Source organism: Prunus persica, chromosome G6 (assembly GCF_000346465.2).
Source record: "Prunus persica cultivar Lovell chromosome G6, Prunus_persica_NCBIv2, whole genome shotgun sequence".
Classification (NCBI taxonomy): Eukaryota; Viridiplantae; Streptophyta; class Magnoliopsida; order Rosales; family Rosaceae; genus Prunus; species Prunus persica.
In genome coordinates, this window is record NC_034014.1 from 29,536,098 (window position 1) to 29,553,949 (window position 17,852).

General features: G+C 37.6%; 3 protein-coding genes and 2 long non-coding RNA genes across 8 annotated transcripts; 3 read left to right on the plus strand and 2 right to left on the minus strand.

The window, feature by feature from the left end:
• LOC18772353 lies at positions 72-2,765 on the plus strand. Of its 4 annotated transcripts, none has more exons than XR_002272366.1 (5): positions 72-688; positions 761-837; positions 917-1,035; positions 2,407-2,457; positions 2,533-2,765. It is a non-coding gene; the product is annotated as an uncharacterized LOC18772353 (long non-coding RNA). The 4 variants fall into 4 exon arrangements; XR_002272367.1 differs by having other exon boundaries at positions 73-409; XR_002272364.1 differs by having other exon boundaries at positions 77-837.
• LOC109949470 lies at positions 4,336-6,820 on the minus strand. The gene is made up of 3 exons (XR_002271931.1): positions 6,497-6,820; positions 6,253-6,331; positions 4,336-4,690 (listed from the first exon to the last, which is right to left on the minus strand). It is a non-coding gene; the product is annotated as an uncharacterized LOC109949470 (long non-coding RNA).
• LOC18773097 (light-inducible protein CPRF2) lies at positions 9,129-12,835 on the plus strand. The gene is made up of 6 exons (XM_007205115.2): positions 9,129-9,716; positions 11,022-11,118; positions 11,310-11,520; positions 11,702-11,777; positions 11,909-12,034; positions 12,224-12,835. The coding sequence occupies exons 1-6, from the start codon at positions 9,264-9,266 to the stop codon at positions 12,620-12,622; spliced, it is 1,362 nt and encodes a 453-aa protein (XP_007205177.1). The 5' UTR covers positions 9,129-9,263; the 3' UTR covers positions 12,623-12,835.
• LOC18772172 (pentatricopeptide repeat-containing protein At3g18970) lies at positions 12,936-14,776 on the minus strand. The gene has a single exon (XM_007206717.2). The coding sequence runs from the start codon at positions 14,662-14,664 to the stop codon at positions 13,222-13,224; it is 1,443 nt and encodes a 480-aa protein (XP_007206779.1). The 5' UTR covers positions 14,665-14,776; the 3' UTR covers positions 12,936-13,221.
• On the plus strand, positions 14,859-17,775 carry LOC18773694 (sec-independent protein translocase protein TATA, chloroplastic). Its single transcript, XM_007206022.2, has 2 exons — positions 14,859-15,362; positions 17,463-17,775. The coding sequence occupies exons 1-2, from the start codon at positions 15,033-15,035 to the stop codon at positions 17,583-17,585; spliced, it is 453 nt and encodes a 150-aa protein (XP_007206084.1). The 5' UTR covers positions 14,859-15,032; the 3' UTR covers positions 17,586-17,775.

Below are 17,852 nucleotides of genomic sequence, written 5' to 3' on the forward strand. Positions count from 1 at the left end.
GTCCAAAAGATATCCCGTACAATTAGTAGTAAAACTATTTTTTTTAAATAATTATAAATAATAAAAAACAATTTATCACCGCACTAAAAAAGACTATTATTCGCTCGCTCCAGATTTTTCATTTTTATCCTGCTTACAATTTATCCTTCGTCTCGTTTTGCTATGGCCTCCGCCGAGATCGCGGAGATTGAGTTCCGATAGTTCGTCGGTGAGCTCCTCTGTACCACCGACAATGAGGCACTGGAGAGGGCCTTTTCCTCCTCCTGTGAAAGATACCGAATCGAAGATCATCGAGGACCGTCAGATCGGTAGGTCGAGGTGCTTCGGATTCGTTACCAGCAACATACGAATGCGATCCAAGGAGGCCAGAACCTTGATTTGAGGGTTTTCTTCTCCAATGTTAGAGCGGGTGTTCTTTTGCGATCTTTGTGTTAACTAATTTTATATTGCGATGTTAGGGTTAGCTAGCGCTCTTTTTCCATTGCGATATTAGCGTTGTTTTGCGATTGCTAGGGTTAGATAGCTTTCTTTTGCGGTTGCAATGGTAGGGTTAATTAGCGTTCTTTGCGATTGCAGTGTTAGGGTTAGCTAGTGTTCTTTTGCGATTGCGATGTTAGGGCGAGCTAGTGTTCTTCCGTGATGTTAGTGTTTTTCTGTATAAATGATAGAGGGGCTTTGCGCGTATCAGGTGTGGCTTTTTTCAATGTTGTTTATAAACCGTGGCCCATAGACTTAAGTGAAAACATGTCGTTTGTTGCAGACATCTGGTCTTTTTGGTTGTGCCCTTGCTCATGTTGGTGTGATGGACTTGCGGTGGTTCCCACGAATGTACCATAGGTTAGTTTACATATTTTTGCAACATGGTTTGATGTATAAACATTTGGCTTATCCCTCCCTCTCCTCCCATCTATTTCAGGTAATCACTTTTTCATTATGTCAGGTGACCATGGGAACAACATGGGAGGCAACCTCACCACTAGCTTTCCAGATCACGATGACCTATTTGCACCATTACACCTTTTGTAGTTATTAAAGGTTGGTCTCTATCAACATAGTCAATATATTTATTGAATGGGAATATATATGCTAGTTTTGATGCTCAACATGTGCCAAGACTACCATATTCAGTTCTGGTGTCAATGGTTGAACATTCATCATATTTAGTACAGTAATTCTATGTATGATATTATATCTCATAGTAACTGCTGTAATGGACCTCTTATCATTTTCATTACCCATCGACAATTACCTTTTTTGGTTACGTAACAAAATTGAAAAGTACAGTTTATCTTTAATTTGATTGTATTGCTGCTGAAGATTAAGAGGTTTTCATTATTATGTTGATAAAAAGGTTATAAATATAAAATATAGGATTTTTGGCGGTCGTTCCCACCCCAAATATTCTTCCAAAAAGTTTTCTACGTCTTGTATTTTAACTAAATAAAAAATCTTTCCTATTGGCTTATTTTATTGGTATGACAAGTTTGACGTCCTGTCATATTTCGTAGTTGGTATACATAAATATTAATATGATAAGACATCCTATATCAGCTTTATTAAATACTTTATTCTTTGAAGATATCAAAAACTTCAATTTTTTGTTTATATGATAAAACACTCCAATTATTCTTTGAAGATACGGGAAACTTCAAATTGGTGCGCGACATAAGTCCATCCATTGCTTTAAGATTTTGTATTAACCCAGCAACCTTTAGAATGTTCAACTGCCTAAAGTTTGTTAAGGCCCATCTTATATTTGTGAAATTTCTGCTTATCACCACTATGGTTTTGACTTTTTCTGCTTTACAAGTGGAGTCAGAACACGAGCACAACTGTGATTTTAATGGAAGAGTAGCTTCCAAAGTTCACATTTATGGAGCTAAACTATTAAATTTTCAGTATGAAAAGATTTTACATCCTGCAGTTTCAGCTTCGACACCAGCGGCTACTTAAGCTGAAGCTCCTGTTCAAGGGAAGGGTTCCAAACCAGCCTTAGAACCCCTTAATGTTATTTATTCATATATGTTTTACGTATGAAAGATCTGCCATAATGTTATGAAATTTTGATATGACCCCTTTATTAAGCAAACCATTCAAATGGTTATAAAATTATTCATTAGATTTATTTATGGGTTAGGGTTCCATCTTGCAGTACAAAATGGGCAATGGTGTATGTCCTTTGTGATATGTGGGGATCCTTTTCTCTTCATCTTCTTCTTCTAGGTTCTGTTCGTGGCGATATTAGCAGTCTTTATAATGTGGCGAACATATGCCTCAGAACAGATTTTGAATTGCAAACGAATGAGAATTTATGGGTTATAGGCAGTCACAGTGATATGTTGTTTCATTTCTTCACATAATTTTAACTAGTCATTGATGAACTGATATCAAGGCTTTCTTTTGCAGAATTCGCACTGCCAGACAAATAATTTAACTAGTGGTTTCTCACTGAATCAGGTAAATTGCTTGTTCCTCTATTATTTTTGGCCTGCTTTCAATTGTGACGTTTGAAAACTGAGTTTCGTCTTGCAGGAATATTTTTTTTTACTGGAAGTAACTGCCTGCCAGTGCTGCAGCTTAATGCAATTGATCTATACCAGATGAAACTTTGGGACGAAGAAGCTGAGTCCGTGGAACTTCAGTCAAATTTCTTCTTTCTTTCCAGGGAAAATGTTCTGTAATGTCTCTCTTTCTTCGTTTGTCATGGTTCAACGTATTGGACCAATAAGGCAATGGGCTTAAATACCAGGGGTTACTATTTTAAACGGCCCCTTTTTATTCCAACATCTAATATTGCGGGGAGGCTAGAATGCAAGAATTCCTTAGTGAGGGCCTAAGGCCCTTAGGTGAGCCCCTATCCCTTAATAGTTGGATTAAATGATTAGCTAGATTCAACAATTAAGGGATAGGGGCTTACCTAAGGGCCATATATAAGGCACTCACTATAAAATGACTTGGCTAGAATGAGGGGTTATTATGAGCGGGTCCTTAACAGCCGTTCGATTCAGTGCATAGTTATTATTGGATTGTTAGATTGGACCCCCTCATTGTAACCCCTCAACATAGCCAACTCATTCTATAGTGAGGGCCTTGTATATGGTCTTAGGTGAGGTCTTATCTTTTAATCATTAGATTCAACAGCTAATCAATTTGATCCGACGGTTTAGAGATAGGGTTTTATTTAAGGGCCATATATAAAGCCCTCATTATAGAATTTTTGCAACATAGCTCCTTCATTATAGAAGCTCCCCTAATATTGACTAAAAATTTATGACGCCCAATTGGAGGACCGAAAGTTGTAAGCAAGCCCTATAAAAAGCTGATTCTAAAACTTTTTGGGGCCCAATCCATTAGATTGACACAATTAACAAGGTACAATAGATTTAAAATGGCTCAGATCTAGGCCCAATAACGTAATCATTGGCCAGGACGTCCTCCCAAATGGTCACAAAATAATGTTAAAAGGGACAGTAACAAAAAAATGAGGCCAAACATTGGCCCATTAATGGGAAACGGCCACAAAGGCCTGCCCAACAACGTCAAAAAAGGCTCAGAACGTGGTCCAATAATCTGGAAACAGGCCCAACCGTCAGCCCAATAACTTGAAACTGGACCATAGACCGGCCCAATAACATTTAACTGGCCCAATATATGCCCAATTAAGTTAAAATTGGCCCATGAAAGGAAAACCGGCCCAAACGTCAGTCCAATAACGTTAAAATAGGCCCAAACATTGGCCCAACAACTTGAGAACATGCGCAAAAAACTGGACCACATACCGGCCCAATAACTTTTAACTGGCCCAAAATCGGCCCAATAACGTTAAAATGGCCGATAAAAGGGCCATAAAGGGAAAACAGGCCCAAACGACGGCCCAATAATGTTAAAGTGGACCCAAAGGCAGTCCAAATACGTTTAAAAGGCCCAAACGTCGGTCCAATAACGTGAAAATAGGCCCAAACATTGGCCCAACAACTTGAGCACATCCGGGAAAAGGGGTTCAATAGTCCGCCCAATAACATAACTGGTCCAGAAGAAGGCCCAAGATGTGAAAGCGGACCCTTTAGCAGGCCCAATTACTTTAGTACAGACTCAAATCTAGCCGGCAAAACGTGAAACAGGCCTAAATTCCTACTTAAACTATGGCAAAGCAGGCCCAAGCGTCTGTCCAATAACATGTAAACAGGCCTGATAGTGGGCCAAACTACTTATATGGTAACTCTTTGGAGTCGTTCTATGGTGAGTGTCATATATAGACAATATATGCGGACCTCTATATTAGCCACAAGATTCATCCGAATAGTAACTTCACTTAAGTTTAATGAAATGATGTTGTAACTAATATGAATGTCCACATGAGGAGTACATATATGACACCCTCACTATAGAATTTTGCCACCTGCGGGTAAGCTAGAGGCCCAAAAATATCAACCAGCCCAGCAAATCTAAGGGCCTATTTTATTTCCGAGCGGCCCACAAAAGAAAAAGAAAACCATGCATACAAAGAATAATTACAATGCAGCCTAATTACAATCCGCGGCACTAAAAAAAAAAGAAATTATTTTTACCCAAAAAAAAAAGAAATTATATTACAGACTTCTTTTGATTGAAATGAGATCAAATTAGTCAAAAAAAACAAAACAAAAGGAAGTTTGGGGCGAAGTCCTGCTAGCTTCTGGTTTCAGATATCCTGGGGGGAAAAAACAGTTAAAACAAATTATAACCATCAGAATTAATAATAATTGAAATAAGACTGAAATAGACCAGATGGTAGTTGAACCGAAGCACATAACTCAGGAACATAATGAACGTGCAAGTGTACAACACAGCAAACAAACATAAGAAAAGTGTCACGCCAACAAACAAACTAACAAAAAACATAATGAAACTTCTTGCATGTCTCTCGAAGAAACATTAATCCTAAAAAATTACCTACAAAATAAAAGGCTAACAGTAACAGACTCCAGCTGGCATTTCAGAAACGAATAATGTCTTCAAAAAGTGGACAAACTCTTTGGACTAAGAGTTAAAATGCAACAAATGGGGAATCTTAGGAAGTAATGTTCGTTATGTCAATAACCAAAAACGAACATAGAACAACAGGTTCTTTTATTTTAAATGCAAGAGGTTGCAACTTATAGGAAGAACATTTGGTGTAGGATAAGGATAACCACCGAATGTTAATGATCACAAACCAGAGCACAAAATACTGAAGAAACATTTTAAAATACTCTATTACTACATTTGTATATTCATAACTTTCATTTTAAACAAAAATGAACTACCAAAATGAATAACTGCTAATACACGGAAATAAAAATAAAACAGAAATTATTATATCTTCCAACTTTTACCCAATCCAAAGATAATTGTCAATAGATAATAAAAAATGAATGATATACAGTTATGATGAGATACTATATCCAATTAAGATTGATGTGTACCAACTAGGAAATATAACAGAACACAGAGAGAGAGAGAGAAAGAGTAGACTTCTCTTCTAGTAAATGAGTATAGAAACCTGAAGCACTTCCTAAAATTATAACTGCCAATCTATCCTCGGTATATATTTGACAATGTGGCCAGATAAATTTTAGCACCGTGAAATTTACTCCACCAAATTTTATTTCCATGCTAATAACCCATAAACATTGCTTGGGTGTATAGATGCAAAAGAAAATACGGAGAACTTCAGAGACTCGTCTCCATTCTCATCCTAACTTGAAAAGTTAAGACTGACATTGCATATAACAGTGAGTTTGAATAATGAACTAACCCATTTATGATTTTTCACGTTCTAATGTCTTTCACTTCATGTTACATTCAAAGTTAGAGAAGCACCATCATCTAAACATCAAGTGGTCGAATATAAAAGCTGTGCATGCTTATTAGGCCATCCGATTTTGCTACAAATGATTACTTTTAAATTCACCACACAACTGTGTATCAATGATGTAATGGCACAATGTTCCTGATTCTATATGTAAGATACCATCCCCACTCCCCAATATCAAGCCTCTAGCTGATACAGTATTCAACAAAAATATGCTATTTCAAAGCTCACCCATTTGATCATTCGTGTGTGCCAATTTTGTTTTTGTCAGATGTATTGTTCACGCTTTCAACAATACTATGCTATTTGCCCCTGAAAACTTATTTTTGTTCATTTTGTATCCGCTTAAAACAAAAACAAAAAAAGATAATTAACAAAAGAAAAAACATCTACATGCTTGAATGAGTAAGGAGTAAAACCTTAAAAGATATGGAAGACCCGCTGTCAGTGCCTCTATCAATCCACATCACATCTTGAGCAAGCTGCCATGGAGTGTAACTGAAATGGAAGCAAACAGCAAACGCATTAATGCATTTAATTAAAGACTGACAATGCCTCAGCGCTATCGCTCCATCAAATCAAAATCAATGATCTCGCTAAACCATAGCCTAAGTAAACCCTAAATTTCAAAATCAACTTTGACGGGTCCTGGAACCCCCATACCTTGCCCCATCAGATCTCTAGTGTCGGTGTTAATTACTGCGCGATTTCAACTGTAAGTTCTTGAACCATGGCCGCCATCGATGAGTTTTCTTGCCTCGTCGCCTTTCTTCATGCTCATGTCTCTGATCTCCAACGAAGGCTCCGATCACAGAGCCAATGCCATTATGCGGCCCGGGGAGCGTTTCTTCTTTGTCATAGATCTGAGGCTTCGTTCTGAGGGTTTAGGGTTTCCTGATCTTCTTCCCTCTCTGTGTCTTATCTTTCATTTTCTCAGATCTGCTCAGTTTCGTTTAAGGTTTTGTGATTTGCGAGATCAGGCACACTTCTTGGATGGGATAGGTTTTGTCACACTCCTTTCTGCTTCATACGATGTCGTTTCACTTTTGTTTTAGTGGACTGGACCTGTTTGCTTAATTGCCTCTTGAGCCGCGTGTCCTGGGTTTGAAATTGAATACGCATTGGGCCATTCTTTTATAATAGTCCAGTAGTGATAGCCTTTTTGCGACATGTCGTGTAATTTGACTTATGACTCTCACGGTTATTGAAAAATATTATAATAAGTGATCTATAACATTTGATTAAAACACAATGACCAAACCATATCATATCTTTCTCAAACTTCAAATCCAATGTGTCATTAAAAGCCAAATAATGGTTTTCTTTGCACGACCTTCCTTAACCACTCTAGTCACTCTAACCAACCACCAAGGTAAGATTTGAAGCTTAACTAAACAATGATCGTGAATGGATAAGCTTGGAAACAAACCAAATTATTTTAATTCTAATCCACATCATCAAATTTCACACGATTTCTTTTTATTTCAATCAATGTATAAAACCATTAAGATTAAAGATTCGAGAATTATAGAATACTACAATAGTACAGTTATATTATATATTTTATATACGTGTTATAATTAGTCCTGATCTCTTGGACCACAGGGGTCCAAGAAATTTGTGGTCACTCACCGTTGGATGTAAATTCAACGGTTCACTCACTCTTGCACTCATTTTAATAAACTTTTTTATACCATTAGATTAATATCCAACGGTGGGTGACCACAATCTCTTGGACTCTTGTGGTCCAAGAGATCGGGACTGGTGTTATAATATGGGTAGATGACATAGTTTATTTTCTCTCCTTTTAAAAAAATAATATCAATAAATATTCATTTATCTTAAAACACGTTTACAAGAAGTGCTGTATTATATTATGTATAATCACTCTAAAAATTGACCGCCCTTATAAAATATATTATAATTAGAGGCGCATATTAAATATTAATATAACATTATTTCTAGAAAAAGCACAGGTGAAAGGGCCTGCATTTATTTAATTTTAATTATTTTTCATTGGGTCATGCTAGGGAGACCAATTTTAGATATCAACTTATACAGTCCTGATCTCTTAGACTACAGGGGTCTAAGAGATTTGTGGTCACTCACCGTTGGATGTAAATTCAACGGTTCACTCACTCTTGCACTCCTTTTAAGAAACTTTTTTGAACCATTGGATTAATATCCAACGGTGGGTGACCATAATTTCTTAGACTCCTGTGGTCCAAGAGATCGGGGCTGCCAACTTATATACCAACTCTCTAATAGAGGTGGAGCCCACCAATACAATGGGTCACACACTCTATTAGAGAGTTGATACACAAATTGGTATCTAAAGTTGGTCTTCCTAGCATTTTCCTTTTTCATTAGAGGACCCCAGAGAAAATTGTGGTGGTAGAAGCACCAAGAGGAAGGGACAAATGGAAGTTTAGGTGGCTTAACGTAAAAGAGAGAACATGATGGACCCCATAGCTACATGCCCCACCAAAATGTGTGTGGGGGGAATTGAATGTTTATCCACAAATGAGCGGCCATGTCCATCCAATGCCAATGGGGATTTAGAAAAAGCCTCATTTGCTTCTTTTCAATCATTCGTTCTTCTTTCATGGATGGTTTGTTTTGGAACTTTATCGTTGAGTGTGATGTGGTGTGGATTTGGGGCAACAAGAAGTCGTCTCTTCCTATCAACACAAAGAACAACGAGCCCTTTGAGGTTCCCTTCAAATAAAAGAAATCAAAGCAAAATATTATACGTATTTAAATGATTAAGAAGAGTTATTCACGTATTTAATGTTAGTTTGACTCTTAAGTAATTAAGAAGAGTTATTAACGTATTTATTATTTGTCACGTGCCATAATTATATAATAAATTTGAGATTATCAATTTTATTTTTTTGCACTATGTCCACCTTCATTGAATTAGAAACATTAGAGTTATAAACTTGTCGTTTATCAAAAAAACTAAATTCTAAAATAACCATTAATGGGAAGAAAATGAAACTAATCCCTAAGTTAGGCCCAAGCACTAAATCTAGCATCTTCTCCCACCCCCAAAAAACAAGACCACAATCCAAAAAGAAGGAAAACTTCCCTATCCAGAAAAAAATTCCAAATAAATTTGTAATTTTAAGGACCCCACAGAATATAATCATCCACATTGGCACATTGCCATAACCAATACAGAGAATCTCCAACTCAGCATTCATAATACAGTACTTCCATTAGTAATAAATAAATAATTATAATTAATTATATTCAGGCTAAAAACCAAAATGATAGTAATTAATATCCACACAAAAAAATAAAAATATTTTATAATTTGAAGGATCCAAATCAGCTAAAATCCTTGACCCAAAAAAATGCCGATAAAGACCCAAGGAGACAATAGGACAGAGAAACAGAGAAAGGGAGAAAACAGAGGGAGAGAGGGATGGATAGGATGTTCTCAGTGGAGGAAATGTCTGACCAGCTGTGGTCTTCTTCAGCACCACCAGTCAATGAAGCAGACGACGATTTGTCCAAAATGAACCGGAGCGCATCGGAGTGGGCCTTCCAGCGGTTTCTCCAAGAAACCTCTCCCTACTCACCATCACCCTCACCACCACAGCCACCTCCACCTCCTTCTTCTTCTTCTTCTTCAACTCACCATGACCACAACGACGTCGCAGAGATCAAGATGATCAATGCCCACCACCCCAATCCCACTCACGCCCCTAACAACAACAACAACAACAACAACAACAGCAACGACTATAATAGCAACAATACGCCGTCGTTTAGCCTGCAACCACCTAATGTTCCCGTTGATTCCGAAGAGTACCAGGCCTTCCTCAAGACCAAGCTCAATCTCGCCTGCGCTGCTGTGGCCTTGTCTCGCGTGAAGGTTCGTGTTTTTTTTTCTTCTCCTTCTTGTCATTTTTTAGCTTCGTTCGGTTGCCGAGAAATATGATCGAAGTCAAATAAGTGGTTTGAGAATGAAATCCTGTTTGGATGCTCAGAAATCTAAAGGAAAGAAACTGAACTGGAACTTGGAAATTTCTTGAATTTGGTTTTGTCCGTGAGTGTAAAGTTTAGCTCAAGTTAGCTGTTTTATAGTTTGGTTAGCCTCAAGTAAGATTTTCTTACTGTATATATTTAAAAAAATTATTGGGTTTTGATTAATTACTGAAAAATGCAATATTCAAAATTCTTTTTTGTTCGTTTTTGTTTTTGTTTTTCTAGCATTTTCTCGGTATCCAAACAGAGTGATTAAGTTTATAACTGACTGGTTGGTTTGCATTTTCTCACTCTTTCCCTGGGTAAAACAGACGGTGAAATTGTTTGATAAGCTTGAATATCGTTTGAACTGAGCCAACATGTAAACGTAAAAAAGAATACTTTAACTTGGAAGTTGAACCTTTCTTTTGTTGTGGATTTGTGGGACCTTCATGGTAATAGTAAAAGTAACATCTGCAATAAACTTAAAGTAAATTTAGGTTTTAGCACAAAAAAAACTTAAAAGGGTGAATTGTTTGGAAGAAAAAGCAGGGCTACAGCCTAAACACAAAGACATGAATTATGTATGAGAAGAGTAGTAGTACTTTGTTTGTTTAAAGATCGACCCAAGCAAGGCAAGGAATCCACACAAAGTATAAAACTTACTCAAACAAGTATAAAGTAGAATTCAAAACCATGCTCCAGTTCTTTATGCTTTTCTCAAACATAAAACTTGAAAGTCCCAAAAGTTGCAGTGTGACCAGGTTCTTCATCTCATAATATATCATTCTTCCTACCTGAGAATTCTCATTTGACCCTCATTTCTCTATAAGTTAAACAAAAGCCATGGGATACTTATAGTAGCATGCCTTAGCAAATTAAAAGCCTTCATCTGGTTCATCTGATTAAATTGAATCACAAGGAATCTGTTCAGCTGAACTATAAGGGTCTTTCGGATTATGCAGGATGAGAGAGCAATCTGTTCAGAGTGACATGAGAGAGTAACCTCACATACTTAGCAAGGCATGCTGGCCTTTGAACGATAAATGTGCAATCCAGTCTCATATTTGTCAGCATATATGATTTATACCGTTGTTTGTCAGAATATGATTTATACTTTTTACTTCATCTTTGGTTGAAATAGATTTGAAACCATGTTTGTTTTTATCTGTATAGATAAACGCTAGCTGATCTATTCTGGTCGTGTGAATAGGGATCTTTGGTAGACAGTCAAGATTCTGCTGTTTTAGCTGGCAGTGGATCACAGGCTTCCAATACTTCACATTTGGGATCTCAAGCCCCTTCTAAAGGTTTGCATCTGTCTTTTTATGTATTTAGTTATTTGAATCACAAGTCTCATAAAGTAGGTCATTTGATCATGTTCTTTCTGCTTTTCTGTGAGATAAAGCTGTTCCACTGAGTACCTAAAGAGCTGAGTATGTTATTATAAGTGAAAAGTTATGCACTTAGAATATCACTCTTTTTCCTGTTACCTACGTAGGAGCTGGGTATGATTTATCCAGGCCGCATGATAAGAATGCTAATGCACCAGTTGGCATTCCTTCATTACCTGCAACACAACATAGATCTGTGGTTCCCGTAAGGCAAGCAACTAGTGGATCATCAAGGGAACTGTCAGATGATGAGGACATTGAAGGAGAAACTGCAATAACTGAGAATGTGGACCCTGCTGATGTGAAACGTGTGAGGAGGTAACAATGGTATCTGCTTTTCTGATTGTAAAAATGATTATGACGCATTACATGATAGGTGTATGAAAACTCAATTATTTAAGGCACAAATTTGTTCATGTGAGACCTAAAATAAGCACATCTAATCTCCATCTCTTGATTAATGAGTTCGTTTGCTTCAAACTCATCTGGTCTTTTCCAGAATGCTCTCTAATAGAGAGTCGGCTAGACGCTCAAGAAGAAGAAAGCAGGCCCATTTGAGTGAGCTTGAGGCACAGGTTTGGTCCTTCTTTATTTATTTATTTTTTGGCTTCCGATTTCACTTGCCACCTCTTTTAGTCCCTTGTTTTTGCTTTTTTTTTTGGTCCTTTGATCTTCTATAGATTTCCTAACCCAATGTTCTTTATAGGCATCTCAATTAAGAGTTGAGAACTCCTCTCTATTGAAGCGTCTGACTGATGCAGACCGAAAGTACAATGAAGCAGCTGTTGACAATAGAGTTTTAAAAGCTGATATTGAAACATTGAGAGCAAAGGTAAGCTTGTTATCAGTACCGATTGCTAACTGCTTTCCTAGGCAGGCTCTTAGAATTGCAAGATGAGGATCAAAACCCACTCATAATGATTACCGGTTTTTCTTTCTTTGGAGAAAAGACACAAGTATTGGTTCAAGATGAAGCAAAAGAATTGATATAATTTTGTTATTTCGTCCGCTATAATTCCAGGTAAAGATGGCTGAGGAGACAGTGAAAAGAATTACTGGGTTGAATATGTTCCATGCCGTGTCAGAGATTTCCTCCATTGGCATGCCACCATTTGATGGAAGCCCTTCAGAGACATCAACAGATGCTGCTGTCCCGGTGCAAGATGACCCAAATCATCACTTTTGCCAACCTGCTTCTAATAGCCCTACACCCACTCATGACCTGAGAGTCAAGCATGATTCTGCAGACATCCCTTCAGTTGAAAATGTGCAGCAGAATTCTGCAGCTACATCAGCAGATGCCGTGGGGAACAAGATGGGGCGAACACCTTCCCTACACCGAGTAGCTAGCTTAGAGCATCTGCAGAAGCGGATTAGAGGTGGAAATCCTTCTGGTCCTCATTCCAATGGAGAGCAGTAGTTACAAACAGAGTGTTCTTTACATGAGGAAGGACTTTATTAAAGGATGCTTTCAACAACCATTGTATTGCATCATTACTTGTGGATTAGTCATGTAAAAATGCTATTCTTTATCCAAAATACACTGATTGATACTTTTACCACTTCCAGTTTGTCATGTCATGCATGGAACAGATTATAAACCACTGCAATTATCAATTTTCCTTGGCAGTTACATTGTGTCGTGGTGTGCTCAAGTTTCTGTTTCTTTACATTTCATATTCATCATCATTTGAAATCTCTACAAATCCAACAAATAATTCCTGATCGGTATAATTAAACCAGGAGCGATAGATTCACCTCCTTTATTAAATGATAGGCTTATTGGCTGATGGGCCAAAATAAGGTCTGATACCCTCAATTGCTTATAAAATATAATAAAATGCATTTTACATACAGTACACTTGCTCTTTGCATTATCTATAAGAAGTCCTCTAACCACTGAAAATTTTGAAAGTAAATACAAGGTTCAACTTTGAATCTCTTTCTGAATCATGAAGAGTGTGCGGGCACTCTGAATAGTTGTCTTTTACCAGCTCAATATTTCACCGACTAGCAAAACTACAATCCATCCAGGACATGATTGCTAATGTTTGAAGAAGTTTGAATTGAACTACAACCAGCTTTGTTTTCAATTCCCTTAACCTTCATTTCCTGTCTTACCATCTCCACATCCTCCCACCTTTCAGCAGAAGCATAAATGTTCGACAAAGCTACATAGTCCTCACTCTTTAGAGTCAAATCTGCACAAGTCTGCGCCGACTGTATGTGGAGCAGCTTCTTCCCCACCTTCTCGCCCATTGCAACATCCCCATGAACTTTGCAAGCACTTAGCAAACTCCTCCACAAGACGGCATCAGGTTCAACTGGCATCCCTACTACAAATTCATAGGCTTCTTTCAAGTATCCTCTGCGGCTAAGCATGTCAACAATGCAACCATAGTGTTGCATCTGAGGCATGACATCAAAGTTGCTCTTCATCATATGGAACAAGTGGAGGCCTTCTTCAACAAGCCCCGAGTGGCAACAAGCCGAAAGCAAGCTGGTAAAAGTCACTGCATTGGGTTTTATTCCATAAGCCTCCATTACATCCAAAAGCACCAATGCTTCATTTCCCTTACCATGAATGGCTAGCCCGGTTGCCATTGCTGTCCAAGTCAAGATATTCTTCTCTTTCATTCGCTTAAAAATGGACAGAGCACCATCAACACATCCACATTTTGAGTACATACCAACAAGACCAGTGCCTATAAACACATCATTATGAGGAACCCATATTGCCTTCTCAATATAACCATGTACACAAGCACCAGTTTCCAACACACCCAACTGAGAAGCCGCAGAAAGAACACAAACCATTGTAGTATCAGTAGGTTTCACACCACAAACATCATCCAACATGTCTCGAAACAACACTAATGCATCACGAGCACTTTCTCTTTGTGAACAATACCCCGTGATCATTGCATTCCACGTAACGCTATTTTTCACAGCCATTTCATCAAACACTCTCCGTGCAGAAACAAAATCTTTATTACTAGCATAAAAATGTACCAGTGTAGTTTGTACCAAAATGTTTGATACGACATCATGTTTGATGATCCGGGCATGTATTTGGCTGCCTACTAATAATGTTGACACTGAAGGCAACCTAGCACAAGCTCCAAGAACAAACTTGTAGGTAAAATCATCAAAAATTAAGGTTGCTTTAGATACCCAATTGGCAAAAACAAGAATAGAGTCTTTGGGTTGAGTACATCTTATCAAAGTGTTTAAGAGGAATAAGTTTGGCTCATCAAAGTGTTTGAATACAAAATGGGCATAAAGGTTGGTGCTTTGTGGGTCTGATAAGGCACCGTATTGCTGAATTAGTTTGGCATAAAGGGTGGGCGATTTGAGGAGGCCACTGGTAATCAACTGGGCATGGGTTCGTTTGAGTTGGTGGGTGGATTTTAGCTTGAGGTTTAGCAGAAAGAGAGCTCTGACTCTTGGGAGATGGTGCATGTGAGAGTTCTTGGAAGTGAACTTCAGTGGAGAAACAACCCAACAGAACAGGGTAGATAGCCGACTTAAACTAAAAAGCTGAGAATTTTTTCAATATTTATTCAATAAAATTTGAGAATTTATTGCCACAACCACAAGGATGAAACCTCAGTAGCTCATGTGGAAATCATTGGTCAAAATAAATATCCAAAGGTCCCACCTTTCCCCTTATTTTATTTATATTTTCTTTTTCTTGGCTGGAGCCACCTTCCCCTTCTTGTTATCTAATCTTCCGCAGCCTACACAAAATTCAACCGAGAACTCCAAAACCTTCAAAAACCCATAAACTAAAAATTGGAAAAACTAGTAAATAAAAATTCAAAACAATTATGGAGATCTCATCTTTTACTCTGTCCACTCCAAGATCCCCACTTTCGCTCCCTTTCTCATCATCCCAATCCACCTTCTTGACCAACAATGCCACTACCTCTTTATTCCCCAACAAAAACAAGGTCAATAGCGGTGCTTTGGTTCTGGGCAGGACCAGAACCAGAACAAGAACTGAAAGAGTCAAGAAGGGTCTCACTTGTAACGCTTTGTTTGGTCTTGGGATGCCGGAGCTTGTTGTTATAGCTGGGGTGGCAGCTTTGGTTTTTGGACCCAAGAAGTTACCTGAAGTGGGCAAGAGTATTGGGAAGACTGTCAAGAGCTTCCAACAGGTTGGTTTCTTTTATCTTGATCTGTTTCGTTCTTTAGAGAATGGATGACATTTATTGCCAATTTGATTCTTTTTTGTTGTTATTGTTGTTTGTGTGTATGAAAATTGGAAGAAAATCAAGAACTCAGTTGCACTCAGCTAAATAATGGTTTTGCTCTTCAGAAAACTTATGCAAATTTTGAAATTGCTGCTGCTACTATAGTTCCTGGGAAAAGTGAGGAAAATAAAATTGGGTACCTAGGTTTTGACTATGTTGTCTAGCTGAAATGGAAAGTCAAATGAAATATTAGAAAGAAAAATAAAGGCACATGCTTGTACTAGACTCTAATTGATTGGAGAAAAGACTCAAATGTGTAAGAAGAGGAAGTTTTAAAAGCAATTTTTATGCATTCGTTCTTGCAGTTCTTCTTTTAGATGGATTTTGCTTCCTTATAGTATTCCTATGCTTCTTCTATTTTGGTTAAATTACACCACCTCCCCTGGGGTCTAAAGGAAATTGTATCGCTGCAACCTGTACCTCCTATATTGTAGAAAGAAACTACAGAAATCTCTCGGTTATAGTAGATTTTACAGTATCCTTTAATGCAGGACATATAGTTTTCGTCTAAGGTAGCTTTCATTAGAAGTTCCGGTATTGGGGTAGAAATTTTGAAGTTATAATATGGTGTTCAAAATGATAATGACAATAATGTAGACAATATTGGTCTATGTAATAAATCTTTCCGACTCCGTTACACTCAATATAAGAGACAAAAGAGAACTAGGAAGAAGATGACACAGAAACTAGAAGCTTCTCCACAATTCAATATTATAACAAAGGTTAGTATAACTGCAAAAATGAAGGGAAGTCATTATTTCTACACCCTCCCAGCCCTGGATACACCATAACACTAAGTTTGGTACAAAGGATTTAGGAATGGGAACAAATAAAATGATAATTTTACAAGAAGATTCTAGCACTTCCCTTCTAATATATGCAATATCATACCTGAGCAATTGTACTCCTTTCCTTTCTTTATTCATACCAAGATTAAGGGGGAAAAACACACTCCTCTTCATCCTCCCCTTCTTCCACTTATCAAAAAATAAGTATTAGATTACTAATCCCATTTTTCCTATTGTATCCAACCCTCCTTTTTACCAAACATAGTGCATCTTCAGAGAATATTTGGTGAATCTTGTTCCATTGATCTATATACTACAAATTTCTTTAGTTTTCTTCAATACAGGATAGAGTGACAAATGGCCAGATTGTATTATTTAGGGGTTCGGGGGGAGGTGAAAGAAAATGCGTCCCAGCAATTGCCTATGCAGTATTTTATCAAATCGAGATGGTCATTGCACCATACCTTGACCATTTTGGTTTGATTCACTCTTTTTCATCTCAGTCTTTCCATTTCCTCCCGTTTACTTGAACTATTTCTTTTTTATAAAAACGAAAAAATAACTCCCAGAAAAACATCTTCACTTAAAAAGAAAGGTGGAGAAGTCAGTCTTGCGAAGCACCTTCTTTCAGTTAGTGACTAGGCCTCCGTGCTTTCCAGTTCATATAATCTACCTACCTAATCTTCAATATTGTATTTACTGTACTCAAATTTTGAGGTGTGTGATGTGAGGATTGGGAGAAAAGGAGAGGGATCAATTGATTGTGAGCAGACGGATGCATATAGACGTCAAATAGTTATTATGTGGCACAACTTTAAACTCAGTTAGCAGTATGTAATTCATTGATGGTCACCAAACACAACACCCTCTAGTATTCCCAGAGGAAAAAGAAGAAAAAAAAAAAGTTCTGAACCCTAACCCTGAGTATAGCATAAAGCTTCTTTTTGCATTGTAAAGGTTTTTTTTCCCCCTTTTATGTAACTTTGTCTGAGGGTTAATTTTGTATTTAAAAATGTTATTAAATGGGTGGGGAAGGTAAAAGACTAATTTTAATGTTGCTACTTTCTATCAATGTGCGTGAGTAAGTGAATGATGGAATGACTTGAAATCTTGAACACAGTGATTTTTTAATGTCTAATGATCTCATTTGGGCCGGCTTCCTTTCCATGCTCCTCATAAGAGTGTATTTTGAATCATTCCTCTGTAAATCTTGCAGGCAGCAAAGGAGTTTGAGACAGAGCTTAAAAAAGAACCTGAGGCACTCACAGAGACACCTACAGCTGTGAGTGAAGAAGAAAAACAAGAAGTCAAGGTCTCAAGCTCACAGGAAAACGCATAAAGGTTGTAGTGATCCCTCAGTCGACGCATTCTCTATTTTTTGTTGTGCTGTAAGTTTAGGACAAGAGTACGATTTAATACAGATCATTATGTGGAATATTTTCCTCTGGAACTGTATGTTTACCACTGTCACCGATAATCTATTAAGAATTTGCTAAGTTAGATCAGCAAAAGCTGCTTTCTTTTGTTGAGGATGCAAGTTTTGCACTTTGACTTGAACTCAAATTGGTTTCTTAAAAATGATCCAAATTTTACGTTCCCTTCTTCT